The 16698-nt window shown below is 34.7% G+C and overlaps 3 protein-coding genes across 3 annotated transcripts in view; 2 read left to right on the forward strand and 1 right to left on the reverse strand.

The window, feature by feature from the left end:
- Window positions 1-16698, forward strand: part of LOC125828357 (target of rapamycin complex subunit LST8-1) — a 1170163-nt gene that overhangs the window by 264328 nt on the left and 889137 nt on the right. The gene's annotated exons all lie outside the window — the stretch shown is intronic.
- LOC125828356 (uncharacterized) lies at window positions 456-6192 on the forward strand. The gene is made up of 5 exons (XM_049507669.1): window positions 456-890; window positions 2838-2922; window positions 3036-3205; window positions 3886-4160; window positions 5863-6192. The coding sequence occupies exons 1-5, from the start codon at window positions 515-517 to the stop codon at window positions 6037-6039; spliced, it is 1083 nt and encodes a 360-aa protein (XP_049363626.1). The 5' UTR covers window positions 456-514; the 3' UTR covers window positions 6040-6192.
- Window positions 12989-14494, reverse strand: LOC125828360 (ras-related protein RABA4d). The gene is made up of 2 exons (XM_049507673.1): window positions 14268-14494; window positions 12989-13436 (listed from the first exon to the last, which is right to left on the reverse strand). The coding sequence occupies exons 1-2, from the start codon at window positions 14492-14494 to the stop codon at window positions 12989-12991; spliced, it is 675 nt and encodes a 224-aa protein (XP_049363630.1).

Genomic DNA, 16698 nt, shown 5'->3' on the forward strand with positions numbered 1-16698 from the left:
CGAATTACCAAAATATGAGCTCATTTTACTAAGTACTAATTTTGACTATTAACTCAAAGATAAAAGTACAATTTTGATCTTTTTCTCTGGAGGCCGTATAGTAAACCAAAGTTTTTCTTCTATAATAAAAAATTCAGTCACGGCGGTTTCTCCTCCGCCCATAGCATATACCATAGTTGTTCTTGTTTCTTTCTCTGCGCAAGATCCGATTCCCCAACATCCTATCGCTCTTTATCTTATATCAATCACCCTTTCGCCTATCATACACCTTTTTTTGTACCTTATTTCTTTTTGTTTTTTTCCTGTGAAATGAATTGTTGATTGGTTCAATGATTTATACTTTTGGCTTTTCACTTATGAATTTTTCTTGATTTTTAGGTGAAATTACCATTTTTGGTGGTGGAGTTTGGATCTAATTTAGATAAAAGGGCGGGTTTAATTCCTGGGCAGAGAACACATAATAATTTCATATAAAAATTGAATCTTATTTGGGTTTGATTGAGGGTCTCAGAAGATGGTGACAGTGAATATTGGAATGCTCCATTATGTATTGGATCATGTATATGGTGCGTTTGTTCACAGAACAAAACTAAGCCCACCTTTCTTTTCTAGAGGATGGGGAGGTACAAAGCTTGAGCTTTTAGAGAAAATGATTAAGCAATTGTTCCCCGATGTTGAAGGACAGAATTGGCCTCCCACATTGGTACAACCTGTTTGGAAAACTGTTTGGGAATCTCAAACGGCAACTCTCAGAGAAGGTTTTTTTACGACTCCTTGCCATGACCAGCTGCTTAGTGCATTGCCTCCAGAGAGTCACATTGCAAGGGTTGCTTTCCTCGCCCCCAAATATACCCCGCCTCATAAGACGGCCTGTGTCGTTCATCTTGCTGGTTATCTCTCTTCTTCCCTTAACTAATTTGGGATTCAGGCCTATTTGATTCATTAATTCATATATTCTTTGTGATAGATAGATGCTCATCTTTACATTTGGTTTCTGTTTTTGATTCATACCCAAATAGTAGGAGGCGGAGCAGTTTAATTTAATTCTATCTGCTTGTGCTATTTATATGAACAAATGCTAGGTGTTTCAGTCTCTTCTAATGTATATTCAAGTTAAAATATGGCATGATGTCATGATGTGGTGACTACCTGGCTTATAACTTCTATTTTTATCAACCGACTCATGATTCTATTGATACATTTGAAGGTGGCTAGACCTTGCCTTCTTGAAAACAATGAGATACTGGTGAACCAGTCTTCACTATGAGCAAAAAAGTTAGTACATACAAGTGGCAATAGAGCTGTTGCTTCAAGCACCATGTTTTCTCCTGCTGACTTGGAAATATGGAAGCTTCCATCTATCAGTGTTAAGAAGGCCTTTCATCTGTCTTGGCAAGGCATTAAAGTTAGAATAGATACCACTATTATCAGTGGTGTGGCTCAGGGATGCTAACTTGTCGGTAACTTTGTTGGCTTCCCTAAAGGAGTGGTTGGTAGTGACTTGGTTGGACTTCACCAAGAGCTTAATCTTATTGACATTGTCTTCAGTTCTCCAAGGACTTGGCCATGCACCCTGAATACAGCTCTGCAACAGGAAGGAATCAGTTTCACCAAATACCATGTGGAGGCCATTCTGAGTGCACCAATTGAGACCGCAAAGAAATGATTCAGCTTCAACCAGATTACTGTTCCCTCTTCCAAGTAGTAGACAAACAGCCATTGAAACATGCCATCCTTGTCCCTCACCATCCCACCTCCTCCATAGTTCCCTTCAATACAACAACCATCTGTGTTAAGCTTTACAAAGGGACAGTGAGGTTTGATTCAAGAGACTGCAATAGAAATATTTTCCAGAAGTTTCAAGTCCATCAGTTGACAGATACCATTCCAATTATCAGGGATTGGATAGTTGAGAAACTGGAGTTTAGTGAGCTGACTAATGTTGAGGTTAATAAGAGTAGTGGAACTGCTCTACAAGAGATTTTCGTCATTATATTTAGCACTACATCTAGATCTCCATAACTCCCAAAGAATGATAGGTGGCATGATCTTAAAGAGTAAAGGAAGCTATGAAGTTTCTGCATTTGAAGTTCCACAAGGCATATACGATGTTTCTTAGGGAGGATCTCCTTTAATTGATGCCCAGCCCCGCTGCATAATATTGCCAGATTTGTTCTGCAAAATGGCCAGCATAAAAAATGTGCTCAGCTGTTCCTCCTCTTGGTCTTCTACCAATTACGCGGCAGCAGCAACATATGGACACCAGGTTAATACCAAACCTTGCCATCCTGTCATCTGCTGGGAGTCTGTTCTGAACCTTGCCACCCTGTCATCTACTACCTGTTCCAGGGCAGCGGCAAATGAATCGAAAGGAGTCAACCTGAATGTACTGCATTATATAAAGCTCTCTTATATTGTATTATCCTTTAGCCAACTCCTATTGATTTTCTAAACAATACCAGCTTTCTGTACAGATACAGGAACCGCCATCTGCTAAGATTTCAACAAACCCTTGAATGACGAGGCAAAACTTACCGTAGCTTTCTGACGAAGCAATTTTCAATTGAAGAAATTAGTTTTATCCTTTTCTAGTCACAATATAGTCCTACTATAATATGGATTTCAAATAGAACATATAGCTGCTTCCAAACAGATGAATCACGACGATTTAAAAATTATTCAATATTTAAAAACAAAAAGAGAATAAATGACCAAACTTCTTAGGTTTGTCTTACATATCCAGAACTGTTGTAAATGCATTGCTGGTAATGTCATTATCCTAACCAACTCTGCCTTTGCACTGTTGAGTTCTTATTTTTTTAGTTTTCCATCTGCAGGTACGGGAGATCATACTTTTGAGCGAAGATTGCGTCTTGGCGGTCCATTACTGAAGGAAAATATAGCAACTATGGTGCTTGAGAGGTAACCATTAATTCCACAGAGTAATGTCTTATTTATTTTATTTTTTAAATTTTTTTTTTTTGGTTCTTTGAATATACATTTCTCTTATTCTAATATCCTTCCATGTTCTGCAGCCCCTTCTATGGAAAAAGACGTCCATTGCTGCAGCGTGGGTCAAAGCTGTTATGTGTTAGTGACCTTCTGCTATTAGGACGAGCCACCATTGAAGAGGCCCGTAGTCTTTTACATTGGTTGGACTGTGAAGCGGGTTTTGGAAAGATGGGTATATGTGGACTTAGCATGGGTAAGGCATAAGCATCCACTTAATATTCTAGCTTTTATGATTTGTAAAACCCAAATCACCATCTTTTTATGCATTTAAAGATGAATGTATCATTTGGTCCTTTGAACAATTCAACCTAGTTTGACTCGTTCATCCAGTTTGAAAAATATTATTTTGTTTTTTGGTCAGTGATGGTGTGTGAAATAGATAATTAAGATCTTTAGTGGTTTAAATTTTATGTGTGCAGTGCATTTGAACAGTTGAAACTGATCCTATTAGAAAAAAGTCTAAAAACTTTGTATGTGTTGGGAAAATTTTTAGAGTCACAGTAAATTGAAGCTGTCGAAGGAATTGTTGTTGAGGAGATGGTAGAATGGGCTATGCAGTCGCTGCAAGAAGAATAAGAAAGAACCTTCCTTTTTTTGGATAATTGCATGTTATGCCATATGACCTGTTAATTATCAAAACAAAGGTATAACCGTTTTCCTCATTGGTTTCTTAAATTTAGCTATTAGGTTCCCTCTACTTTTAGATGTATACTATTATCTGAAATTAAGGAGAATAACCAACATGTGTATCCAACCATTGTGCACATGAATATAGTTTTTCTAGTACGTATTGGACAGAGCATGCATAAAATTCATGTCTTTTCAAGGAAATTTTCTTTCTGTTAAAATTTGTTTTTTCTTCATGATATCTAGGAGGAGTACATGCTGCTATGGTTGGTTCATTGCACCCAACACCTATTGCTACACTCCCTTTTCTCTCTCCACATTCCGCTGTTGTGGCGTTCTGTGAAGGGGTACTAAAGCATGCCACTGCATGGGAAGCACTGAGAGATGATCTTTCCGTGCATGAGGCTTCAATGACTCTTGAGGAAGTGAAAGAACGGATGCGAAATGTGTTGTCTCTCACCGATGTTACACGGTTTCCAATCCCAAAAGATCCCAGTGCTGTAATATTTGTTGCCGCCACAGTAAGTGCTAGATCTCACTCTTTGCATGGTATGGTTTACTTGAGGAGGGCCTGGAGCATTTTGGTTGCTCCTTCCGACTCCGATTGATGTGTAATTCCATATCAAGCATGTTTATTCCTGCCAATCAAATGTCTATTCTCACCATTGCTCCTTGACACTTCTTTGTCATGTCGGTAACCAAACTAATCTTTGTTTAGTAGCAGAACTACTAATTTGCTTTTGAAATATTAGCAAAACCAATGTCAAACCAATTTTTGGATTCCACATTTTTTTCATCTGTGTGAGCAGTGGGGCAGAGTTTCTTTCCTGTAGAGTATAATTTTCTGTTCTGCAGTTTGATCTAAAACCATATCAGGTTGTTTCCTAATAGGGAAGGACTTCTCTATTTCTTAATGTAAAGGAAGTATGCAAGCTTAATATGTCATCTTAATCATTTTTTCGCCTTGAAGATCATACCCCTGTGATAATGGTAGAGTCTAAGATAAGATGACCACAGTGGAAACTGGAACGGTCAATCGGCTTGCTATAAGTATGTAAACTTAATATGTCATCTTGATCTTTTTTCGCCTTGAAGATCATACCCCTATGATAATGATATAGTCTAAGATGGCCACAGTGAAACACTTGCTATTTAGAGCGCCAACAGGTAGATTCTTCCTTGTTATGGAACCATATATAAGAGTTGAAACTTCCATCTCATGAGGCTCCTTCCCGAGCTACCTTGTCGGCTTTTGCATTAAACCACTATTTATGCAAGTAATTTGAGCTTGGACTTCACAATCATTTGATTTAGTGGTGTTGTGCTCCGGTGCGATCTTGAAAGCCCATTGAGCTTCCTCATTTTGAAGATGAGGGTATGAGATTACAGGTCTAGAACTGCCTTCCTCTCTTGAAGAGCCATACCTTCAAAGATGGAAAAGTGTCTCTTTATTGTTATAGTCTAATTTTATGTTATGACCTCAAATATCAATCACACATATGGCTTCGACTGAAGAACAATCATGAAATCTTTCCTTTGAGCACGGGAACCCTAAGGGGGTCGTTTGGTAGATGGATAAAAAACAAGTTATCCATGTATTACTTTTTATATAACTTACGACGTTTGGTAGGTGGATAAGAAATAAGTTATTCATGTATAAAATTAATACGACGTTTGGTTGACAATTTTAAAACACACATAACTTATTTATGAGAGAATGTATGTATTATTTTATGTAGGATAGAAAATGGAATAACTAATATATATGTATAACTAATACATGAATAACTTATCCCTACATAACTAATACCTGCATAAAATAATACATGGATTCACTCATAACGAATTCCTACATTACTAATACTTGCATGACTCTAACCAACTACCAAATGACCCCTAAGTACTCTGTATTATCTTGTCTGGGAAAAGCTCTACATAATAACCGCTATACTTAAAAAGGAAACTTTTGAATGTAACGTGGAGCTGATTACATAGCTTTGTGATAGTTGAAAAGAAAAAAAATAAAAATACTCTAGTCTTCTAGCTGATATGAACCTACTGTTGGAAATCATTTAAACTTCATACATCCAGTGAACTTACATATACGGGAGCAATGCAGGCAAACATTCATTGCTTTTATCTAAATATAATTCATTGCTCTCATTTAATTATTGATCAAGGGTTTGTAACCACAGGAAATCTCATGAAACGTTCTTTTTTCAGGATGATGGCTATATTCCAAGGCACTCAGTGCTAGAACTTGAAAAAGCTTGGCCTGGCTCAGAAGTTAGATGGGTTAGAGGAGGGCATGTATCGTCCTTCCTTCTCCATAATGGTGCATTTCGCAGGGCGATAGTGGATGGTCTTAACAGACTACAATGGAAGGAGTCACCTCTGTGACATTGCCATATTTGTGAATAACACACCATGTAATTATCATGTGTTCTTCTTCGCCACTAATTCTCATTGAAATTGATAGTTGATTCACTGGGCCACAGTTGATATTATTAAGCATTTGCTGGAAAATGAAAAGGTGCTGGAAAAGCTTTCATTCTTTGCTTCTCCGTGTTGTTGTGTTACTTCAAAGTACAGTCTTTGTTGAGAGCTGTCAAACAAATAAGGCATCATTGGTGATATTTCCACCTTTAAGTTTTATCTAATACTTGTTGAACTGTATTTGTATGGTAGTAGTTTACTTTCTAATATTTGTTGTTATACTTGTTTTATACAATTTTCTTTTGTGTCTATTTCTTTCCTTTCTTTTTGTGTCAAATATATTTCTTTTGAGGTGAGGGTTTATCATTCTTTGTCTTGCAAAGGTAGAGTTAAAATCTGCATATACTTTATCCTCGGTAGACTTCACTAGTTGGATTACATAGGATATATTGTTGTGGTTCCTTTTAGTTAGGTATGACAGTGTATCATTTGTGCTACCTGAAGTTTGTATTAGGACATCTCCAACCCTTTACTTTATTTTACTCTCTAAATATAGAGTTCTCTATTTTTTTCCGAACAATCAATTTCAATTTAATTCTCTATTTTACTCTCTAAAAAATATCTTCTTCTCTCTCCTCAATATTATATTATTATTTCTATTTTATTATTATTTTCTTATTTCATAATATGAATCATTTCTTTTATTTATTTTTCCAAATAATTATTTTAGATAATTTTCATGTGATATAATATTTTATTTTTTCAAATTCTTTATTTAATATAAAATTTTACTTTATTCTAAGTGTTTAAATAACATAAATTGCAAGCAAATATTATATAATATACAAATTAATGGACAATTCAAATAAAAGTGAGCATTAATGAAATACAATTACATAAACATTACATAAATACTCAACTTTCAAGATTACTACGTTGCTCCCATAAATGCTCTATTAATGCATTACAGAGTTAAAAATGAGCATTTTTGTCCTTAATTTTTTATGGCTAGCTAAAATTGTTCAACCCGGAGATTTTCAAATTATATTAGTGACGGAAATTAAAAAGAATTAAAATATTATTAATTCAGAATGAAAATAGTATATATTAAATAATACATTTTTTATAATATCATATTACATTTAAAAAGAATTAAGAATTTAAATATTTAATCAATGACATTATATGTAAAATAATATGTTCATTACAATATAATAGAAATAATAAAATAGTAAAATAGAGAGTGTGAATAGTAGTTCCCCAAATTTGGAGAACTACTATTCTCTTCTCTAAAAATGATGGATAGAGACTAAAATAAAGAGGGGTTGGAGTGCCATTCTCTATTTTACTCTCAAAATATAGAGAATAGAGAGTAAAATAGAGGTGGATTGAAGATGGTCTTAGTAGTTTCTTGACGAACAATTTGCCGGTTGATTGGAAGAAATGATTGTGATCACTGATCGATTAGCCTTATTTCCCTCATTTAAATAGGTTTTCCCTTGTTTTATGGGCTCCTATCCTTGGGACCTTTTGTAGGTCAAAATCCTTTTGATGATTAAATGAATAATATTTTGATTGGTACTCCTCCGTTCACTTGTTTTTATTCATATTAATAAAAGAATAAAAAGTTTGTTTAAATGTTTTGATAACTATGCACACCTGATTCTCGCATTGATAAAATACATAGGCGTCATTTCACGAATTTAGTGATATAAGTTTAAAAGTTCAGAAAGAAAAACTTAATCCTCTTTTAAAATCCAAAAAAACATAAGTTTATTCACTCTCTTTATTCAAAAATACAAAAAAAAAAAAAAGTTTTCTTTCCTTCTTTAAATATCCAAAAAAGAAAAAGAAAAAAGAAACAAGAAGTTTTGATCTTTATTTAACAATTTTTTTCTACTTACCATTTTTTTAATCCTTATTAAAGGTAGTGTTGAAGCTTTTTGAATTCCTCATTTAAACCAACTAATCAAAAACATTTTTCTTTGTTTATTTTTTATTTCATTTTGGTAGGAAGTTCAAGATTAGAAATAGGATTATCTTATACTTCTTATAGTAATTCAAGAAAACAATCGATTTTATCTTAAAGAGAAGAAAAAGAAGCTTTGTTATTTAGTTTTAGTAAAAAACAATTATGCAAAGATCTTATTCATGTTCTCAAGCTTGTCACGTACACAATTCTAAACGAATTTGATCAATGCATTATCAAATTATTTTTTTAAAAATAAACAAATAAAGGAATAACAATTAAGAAATGAATATAATTGAGCAAGTCGGAATTAAACATTAGATTCTCTAAGCTCATTCTATAAATAAAAGACATGTGTATGCATGACGTACAATATGTGGTTATAACTGAAGAATGTCTAATCCTAATAAGTTTTATTATCCATACACAAAGTTAGCTTAAAGGTGGTTGGTTTGTGGTTAAACTAACATCACATCCATACTATACAAGGTCAAAGGAAAAAGTGAAAATGACCCGCAAAAAAAGGAACATAGTCAGACAGTGATAATGTCCAAAATCAGGTGGTTTCACAAGAATCAATGTCAATAGAGGAAGTAAGGATGTTGAGACAACAAATGACTGAAATGTATGAAGCTTGGATGAACGAACAAGCTCCACCATCTTCAATTCATGGGTATCTAAATACGAATATCTCATCCCCTATCCAAGTATTGACAAGTGATTCAATTTATCCATCCAAATTTAGCCCATACGCTAACACATCCAACATTGTTGGAACTTCCACGATACACCTTTTGAATACGCCTATGATAAGTAATCCACTCTTCATGCAAAATGCAGCAACTAATACAGATCTGCAACCAACAGTGATACCAAAATCCAACAATGATCTTCCACCCAAAGTTTAGCATGATCGAGGTTATACCCCTGAACTGACTCTTAAAATTCCAGGCTCTTACTCCCACACTCATTAGTATAGTTCCCATAATGAAGTTGAGAAAACTATTAAGAATGAGCAACATGAATAAATGACTAAAAAAATGAAGAGTTTGGAACATAGTGTAAGAAATATATAGGGATTAGGAGACCACAAAGTCATCTAATTCAGTTATTTGTGCATGTTTCCCACGTTCATTTGCTTGTCGGTTATAAAACTGCAAAGTTTGAGAAATATAATGGTCATGACGATCCTATAGCTCATTTAAAGAGATATTGTAATCAACTAAGATGGGATGGAAGCAAAGAAGAATTGCTCATAGCTTATTTTAGGGAAAGTTTGGTGGAAATTGTCTCTAGTTCATAGATCAAGCTATTCTTTTTCATTCCGTCGAAAATTGATTTTACGGTATAGACGAAAAGCTCTCTATATACAACAATGAGCTCGGATTATCATACATTACAAGTCAAATATCACCTGAAGTTTTATTAACATCAACCTTTCAGGCAGTGGTTGTTTAGTCCATGGTCCATTGGATGGTCGGTGCAAGGTTAGAAATTGGAACACATTGATTCCGCTAGTTCCCGTCCTTCGCTTCAGGGTTCACTTGTCAACATGAGGAAAAAGGATCTCTAAAAATTTTCGTCAATATGCTATTAGGTGGAGGGAGCAAACTGCTAGGGTTAAGCCAGAAATGATTGATGTTTTTCTCCAAGCGCAGGAACCCGACCACTTTCATTATTTACTTTTCATAGTCGAAAAATATTCACCAAAGTTATTAAGATTGGTGAAATGGTGGAAAGTGACATCAAGTCTAGAAAGATTATAAGTCAAGTTGCTTTGAAAGCCACGACACAAGTGATTAAAAATGGATCTAAAGTCTTGGGGGAAAGAAAATGAAGGAGGATGTAGCAACTCTTGTGTCAGGCACACAAAAAATTCCAAGAGATCCACTTAATCAATATGCACCATCTCAACTCCATCACTATCACCCCATGCAAGACACACAATGTTATATTGTCCCTTCTAAATATGCAGTCTATAGTGCACAATCATATGCACATCCACCAAATTATCATTAATGGCGAGCGCCGACACATCAAAACGTTCGTCCTGCTTCTCAAAATTTTCAAGCACCATATAATCCCCGTCCAAGACAGAAATTTGGAGGAGATGATAGCCCAAGGAACGATTTCAAATCAATTGGAGAGTCTTGCACAAGTTTATTTAATAAATTTCCTTTGTTTTGAGTCATTAATAGTGAACTCTTGACCATGTTGGTTCTCGATTTGTTTTTGCTCAAATTTATTCTCGGGTTGTGCCCGTCTTCTAGGCACAAGCTCCTTGAGTTGAATGAGACCTATAGATAGAGTCTATTTCGTGATACCTTGCACATATCCCACAATGTCATTTTGACTTGTTTTTAATCAGTTTTAAATAGTTCCGAATTTGGTGTCGCAACATTCATATTGATTTCATGATCCTATATTTTTTTAAGAGAGGAAGATCGGAAAAGGTTAGGAAGGGTAAAGCTCTAATTTGATAGATTTTGGAGCGCGCGTGATCAACATCGAGGTAGGCTATGGCTTACCAATCTTAGATTGTGCTTGTTTTGGGATTTAGATGGTGTTTAGTTAGTTTTGAGAGGGTTCATAACATGATGCATGTCTAGTTGATAGAGTTCTTGCCTTTGTTAACATTTTCGGGTAAATTTTTCGAAAATTGAGCATGTTTTACCTTACATGTGCTACCTATCACACCATGTTAATGTTTTATGTCTTACATTGACAGTTGTGAGATTTTGATTGGCCTTAGCTAGGCTTAGACTAGTTACTGCGATAGAAATGCTATTTGGAGGCATTTGCCTTAGAAAATCATCTAACGTCAGCTCAGACGGTTCTAGCTTCTTGTAGACTAATGTAGAAGACTTGGATTTGATAATGTGAATCCTTAGATCGATGGAAACTCTTCCCTTATTAGATTTTCATCCATAATCTATGATCCCGATGTGGTTTTGTCGTGACTTTGGCCCTTGTTGGATCCTTTTGATTTAGACTTGGGTTTCGAGCTAGAGTGAGTCCTATGGAACTCTAAGGATGGTGTTGATTCACAATATTTTTTTATAATGATGACCTTTTGGTTATGGGATCATCTGGACTGTGCAAGCCACGATTCAAGATCCAAGCGCATTTTAGCTGCAATTTGAGTCCGGATACACTTCTATTAGTCGGGTTTGAGTCCTGATATATTGGTTCTATTGGGCTTTTCAAGGTGCCTTCACCTCGGTTTGAGTCAGGGCTCGCTCATTTCAGTTCAAGAGTATATCAAATCTTAGTACTCGTCGGTCTTATTGGGGTTCGTTTGGGTTATTTTCATTTCAATTACATACGAGATACCTTTTGGGGTTATGGGGGTCCAATTAGGTTATAGTTAGCTGCTTTACTTTATTGTTTTGCTTCTTGTTATATTATTGAATTACATCATTAGGGTTATCGTTATTCTTCCTTTCCTCTGACTCCTTGTTGTTGTTTTACTTGCCACTTTACTTTATGCATTTACTTTCCATACTCAGTCGGCCATACTAAATTCCTGTTGTCCCATTACTCATGTTACACTCTGAATCTGTTCTTCTTGATGAAAATCTGAGCACCAGGCAACTGTGTTGATCTTGTGTATAACAACTAGAATATTCAGAGATTGAGGGTGAGCTGATGGCATACTAGATTGACTCATCACCATATGTATATAATGTGGGCTAGTCTTTTGTATTTGAGATAAGCCTATACCTATTTTGCCTTATTTTTTTTAGCTTGAACTTGTTTTAGTTGCTTGTTCCATCGTCCACCTGGTCGTGGGATTGGATCTTGTACTGTAATCTATATTTATGTTATTTCTCTCTTCCGTTGTTTATTTCCTCATTATATTGCCGCGTTAATTTGAATTTAGATTTCTGCCAACTAGGCCCGCTACTTGCCGTTACTAGCTATGGATTGGCTTACCTACTTGTGGGGTGTTGGTAAGTGCCATCGTGACTCAAGTTTTTGGATCGTGACAGACTCACTAAGTTATATTTGTGTCAAATAAATGGAAACCAAAAGTAAAATATAATGGACTCGTGCTAGAAGGGCTCCTATATATATATATTGACCAACACTTGGAAATACTTTTTTTGGACGTTTAAACAAGCAAAGAGATATATATCCAATATTAGTATTACTTATATCTTTAATTGAAGCATGTGAATTACATAACGTGAGACCTAATTCATTTTAATTACATGCATAAAGCAATCTAGTCTAGAAAAGGACTCCATAAATATCAGCTTATAGAGTTGTCTCAACTCATTACAACCAAAACTAATAAAATCATGTGGCCTAGCAAGATATTGCATTCATTACTGAAATAATTGACCATATCTTTATACACTGTCCAGCTGCTTCTAACTTCTGGATACCATCCCCAATCCTACAGAAACAATACAACTTACTAATGGATTAAGAATGATAATGATAATTAGGGGAGAGGGAAAAAATGGTATGTTTATAGGTCATTCAACCAAAGTACTTAAGTATGTAATTGTTGAAAAGGGGCTAAATAGTAAAGAACAAAAGGAGAAGTGAGATGATCTATTCATATTCCTACAATACACAGAAGCTTAAATTTTTTCTCCCTCCTTTTCGAAAAGAATGACGTGTTTTGCATTGGCATGAAGTTTAAAAAAATAAAGAAGACTTTTGAATTTTGTGGTCTTAAATTAAAGTTATGTCAAATGTACCAAAATGTCATTTGATCTTATGATCTTAAACATGTCATGTGAAAAGTTGGATTTAAGAAAGGAAGGGTCATTCCATTCTTTTTGAAACAAACCAAAAAAGAAAGTATATCATTCTTTTTTAAACGGAGGGAGTATTTTTTTTGTCATCCACTCACAAAACACTAAAACAGAAGAAGAAGAAGAAGAAGAAGGAGGAGGAGGCAGAAATATTTTTAAAACCTGAGGGGAAAGATCAGGAGGAGATGCAGCAGCCAGCGCCTCGGCCAGCAGAATCTGATTCCTGTCCAGGAAGTATGATCCTTGTTCCCTTGAGAGATTGTGACTTTGTGTACTCTGCACCTTCATCTGCAGTGAGAGTTTTCTTGCCAACAATTTGATAAATTTCTTTTAATATACTCATAAATGCAGTCTCAACGTTGGTGGATTCAAGAGCTGATGTTTCCATGAAGAAGAGATTCTCCCGTTCTGCAAATTCTTGAGCATCTTCTATTGGTACTGCTCGAAGACTCCCTAGATCACATTTGTTCCCGATAAGCATTATAACTATGTTCTTATCTGCATGACCTCTTAATTCCTCCAGCCATCTAGCCATATGATCAAATGATTGACGTTTTGTCAAGTCGTATACTAACATTGCACCAACTGCACCTCGATAGTATGCACTAGTCACTGCTCTATACCTGAGAGAATGTACTCTTACAACTATGTATGCCAACAATCTTCACATAATGGGACAAATGATTTGGTAACTTAATAGTTTAAACTACAATATTTAGCACTAATAAATTAAACCTATACCTCTTAATGAAGTTTAACATACAGAAAATAATAAATCATCTGAATTTTGGAAAGAAATAATAACTATGAGAAAATTCAACATTCCCAGAAGTAAAACGATCAATTATTAAAAGAAAAGCAATTAGTGTAAAACAGGACATACACCGTGCCAAGCACCACACGAGTATCTGAAATAGAGATCCCAAATTTATTTGGCAAAGAAAAGAAAGAGGACCACAAGATAAACAATTATGAAGTGTTTTTAGTCATGATCATATTTAAGCTCATTATGTTATCCTACTTATCAGAAAAGGCTAGCTAGTAACCGGATGACTGGCATCAACATAGTTAGGATTGCTTTTCAACATAAGAGCTCAAACCATCACAATTAATAATATCGAGGGAAGCCTAAATCATGAGTCATTTAATTTGGATTAATTAATATTATATTGTAGTTGCTATAGCACTGAAAATTTAATCCGATTCTAAATATGCAGAGGCATTGTTTACGCCAAATGCAAGAGCATTTACTTACTTAAACCATATTGATTGATATGTATTCTCTCTGTCAAGTTTAAATTGCTGTAAAAACAACCAATTGCACTGGGCAAGTATTTATTTTAGCGTTAAGTCATCATTAGACAAATTAAATGCAAGGTCTGTCGTCGTTATGAATCTATAATTGGAACAAAAATATACATACAAGTAAAAGTAAAAGAAAGGGAAATGCAGACCTTTCTTGGCCAGCAGTATCCCAAATTTGTGCCTTGACGGTCTTGTTATCAATAATTAGAGTTTTAGTTTGGAATTCGACCCCAATTGTAGCTTTTGAATCCAAGTTGAATTCATTCCTTGCAAATCTTGCCAGAAGCTGTGATTTTCCAACTGCAGAATCTCCAATCAATACAATCTTAAATACATAATCTATTTTTTGATTGTAATCTCCATATAAATTTGACATTCTTTCCCTTTACACAACTAGTTTACATCAACAAACACCTTTCAAATCTTCATATTTTAGCACATCATTGACGCTAATAATGTGGATCCAAATTTAACAAATACCCCACTCATTGGATATATTCAAGAGAGACATTAAGGGGCTCAATAAATTCGATGCTAGATTAGGGTTTCAGAGAAATGATCAGAACATGCTACTTCTGCTTGAAAATATTTTGGTTACCTAACATGTTTGAGAAAGAAACAACTTGGGAAACATTAACGGTTAGTGCGGGACCCATTAACCGTATTTTGAGTGCGAAACAATAATAATAATAAAATAAAAAATAGGACCTTTAATATATTATTTATTATTTGGAAAGTATATGTATTTGGGGTAAAATAATAAAATAAATATGATTAAATTTAGAGTGTTTTGTATTTATTTATTTTGACACTTAACATGGTGATTTTTGGTGTGGTTTCTCGATCTATAAATAGGGTTGTTCATTCACCATTGTAGGAGACACTTGAATAAAGTAATATCTACATTCTACTCTCCATATCTCTTGTCTATATTTCCTGAAGTATATTGCTCAGGTTTTACAACACGTTATCAACATGAGATTCTAGCCAATTGAGATTGAGTTTTAGTTTTTCTTTAGCTCATGTTCTGGTTGATCTCGTTATGAAAATCGAGAAGGGAAATTATAATTGTTGCAATCAATAATATTCTATATATAAAATCAAGTATGTATTTTCTAGAAGAAGGTATAAAGTTTTAGTAGCATAAGGTTACGTTAATTTTTAGAATACTTTACTTTAGTTTATTTATTATCTAATGCTACTCATTTTTTCAGAGTATGTGTACTTGAAAGTCAAAGTACAATATGGTCATTGCGACCACATTTGTGAGGAAGGCCAACGCGAAACCGTCTAGATGGCTAAAGAAAGTCTGAGATAATGACGCACGTGAACCTTGGATGTTGCCTCATGTTTTTCAGGAATTGCATTGGTATTGAAACATAGATGAATTCAAGCCTTTGTCTGAACAAGAAAAAAAAAGGTAGAAACAGTCTTAATGGTGGCTCGTTGCACACCGAAGGTGCAAAGAGCGTTGTAACAATTACAAAGGAGATGGCAAATTCTCTAAAATCTAATCAATACTTCTAAATAAATTAGTTGAATAAATAATTGATTAATATCAGCTAAAATTCTATTTAAATTTGTAGGAAAAAAAATTGGGGAGCACTTCCCTTCATAATGAGGTTTTCATGAAGACTCATATGAAGAAGAAGCTTAATGAGTCGGATCCGGATAAGTGGGTGGAAGAAAGAACTTAACGAACTTATGTAAGTTATTTGATCTAAAATTTCAAGAAAAATAGTGCATATATATATATATATATATATATATATAATGTCAACTTTTATTTTTAATATGCAAAATGAGTACGAGCGACACGTGGTTGACATGGGCGATTTGGTCCATCTCACACTTGAAGAATCCACTCAAATTTGAACTGAAAAAGTGGTAGGGGATCACATTGAAAGTTAAGAGGAGGGGGGGGGGGGTGAATTAAAAATTCCCTCAGTCGACTTCCTATATTGGTCAGTCGACTCACCTGCAAGTTAGTAATACAGATAAACAAAGATAATAAATGTAGTAAGTAAATGACGCCAATAATTTTATACTGGTTCGAAACACCGGTGTGATGCCTACGTCCAGTCCCCTTGGGTTTCAAGGGTTTCGTTAAGAGCTTGTTGAGAACTTGGGTGTTACAAAATGTTACAATTGAGAGCCCTGTCTTATATGCAAATTGGATCTTTTTCTTTGACACAACCTCTACTTGTATAACCTACACTCACATGTTTCTTTCTCTTTTCTTTTCAATAGTTCACTTAAGTGAGTACAAAGTTTTATGAAAGATAAAAGAAGATTACAATATAAGTTCAAGTGAAGTATGTACTTCACAACTATGGCTAAGAGAGGTTTATATAGCTTTGGAGGACTTTGCTCTTTTACGAAAACTCAAGGGAGTTTGAATCAAGGATCTTTGATTAAGTCCTTGATTTTATTCTGATTGATTTACAGAGTCATGTCCATATCAGATATGTGCATGAGCAAATCGATTTATTCCTTTGTATGATGATCTTCTTGTGGTCTTGAATCTTTGGTTGATCTCGTTAAGCTGAATGCATCCCTTGATTTTGATTTCTTCCTTGT

The sequence above is a fragment of the Solanum verrucosum genome, unplaced genomic scaffold (genome assembly GCF_900185275.1).
Source record: "Solanum verrucosum unplaced genomic scaffold, falcon-dt-bn FXZP01000048.1, whole genome shotgun sequence".
NCBI classification, from domain to species: Eukaryota; Viridiplantae; Streptophyta; class Magnoliopsida; order Solanales; family Solanaceae; genus Solanum; species Solanum verrucosum.

What these genes read in the sequence shown, in the direction of transcription:
- LOC125828360 (XM_049507673.1), bottom strand. Translation starts at nt 14,494, where the DNA reads ATGTCAAATTTATATGGAGATTACAATCAAAAAATAGATTATGTATTT. An exon ending in GATACTGCTGGCCAAGAAAG is followed by an intron (nt 13,437 to 14,267) that starts GTCTGCATTTCC and finishes ACATTCTCTCAG; the next exon opens with GTATAGAGCAGTGACTAGTG.
- LOC125828356 (XM_049507669.1), top strand. Translation starts at nt 515, where the DNA reads ATGGTGACAGTGAATATTGGAATGCTCCATTATGTATTGGATCATGTA. An exon ending in CTGTGTCGTTCATCTTGCTG is followed by an intron (nt 891 to 2,837) that starts GTTATCTCTCTT and finishes TTCCATCTGCAG; the next exon opens with GTACGGGAGATCATACTTTT. An exon ending in TAATATTTGTTGCCGCCACA is followed by an intron (nt 4,161 to 5,862) that starts GTAAGTGCTAGA and finishes TTCTTTTTTCAG; the next exon opens with GATGATGGCTATATTCCAAG.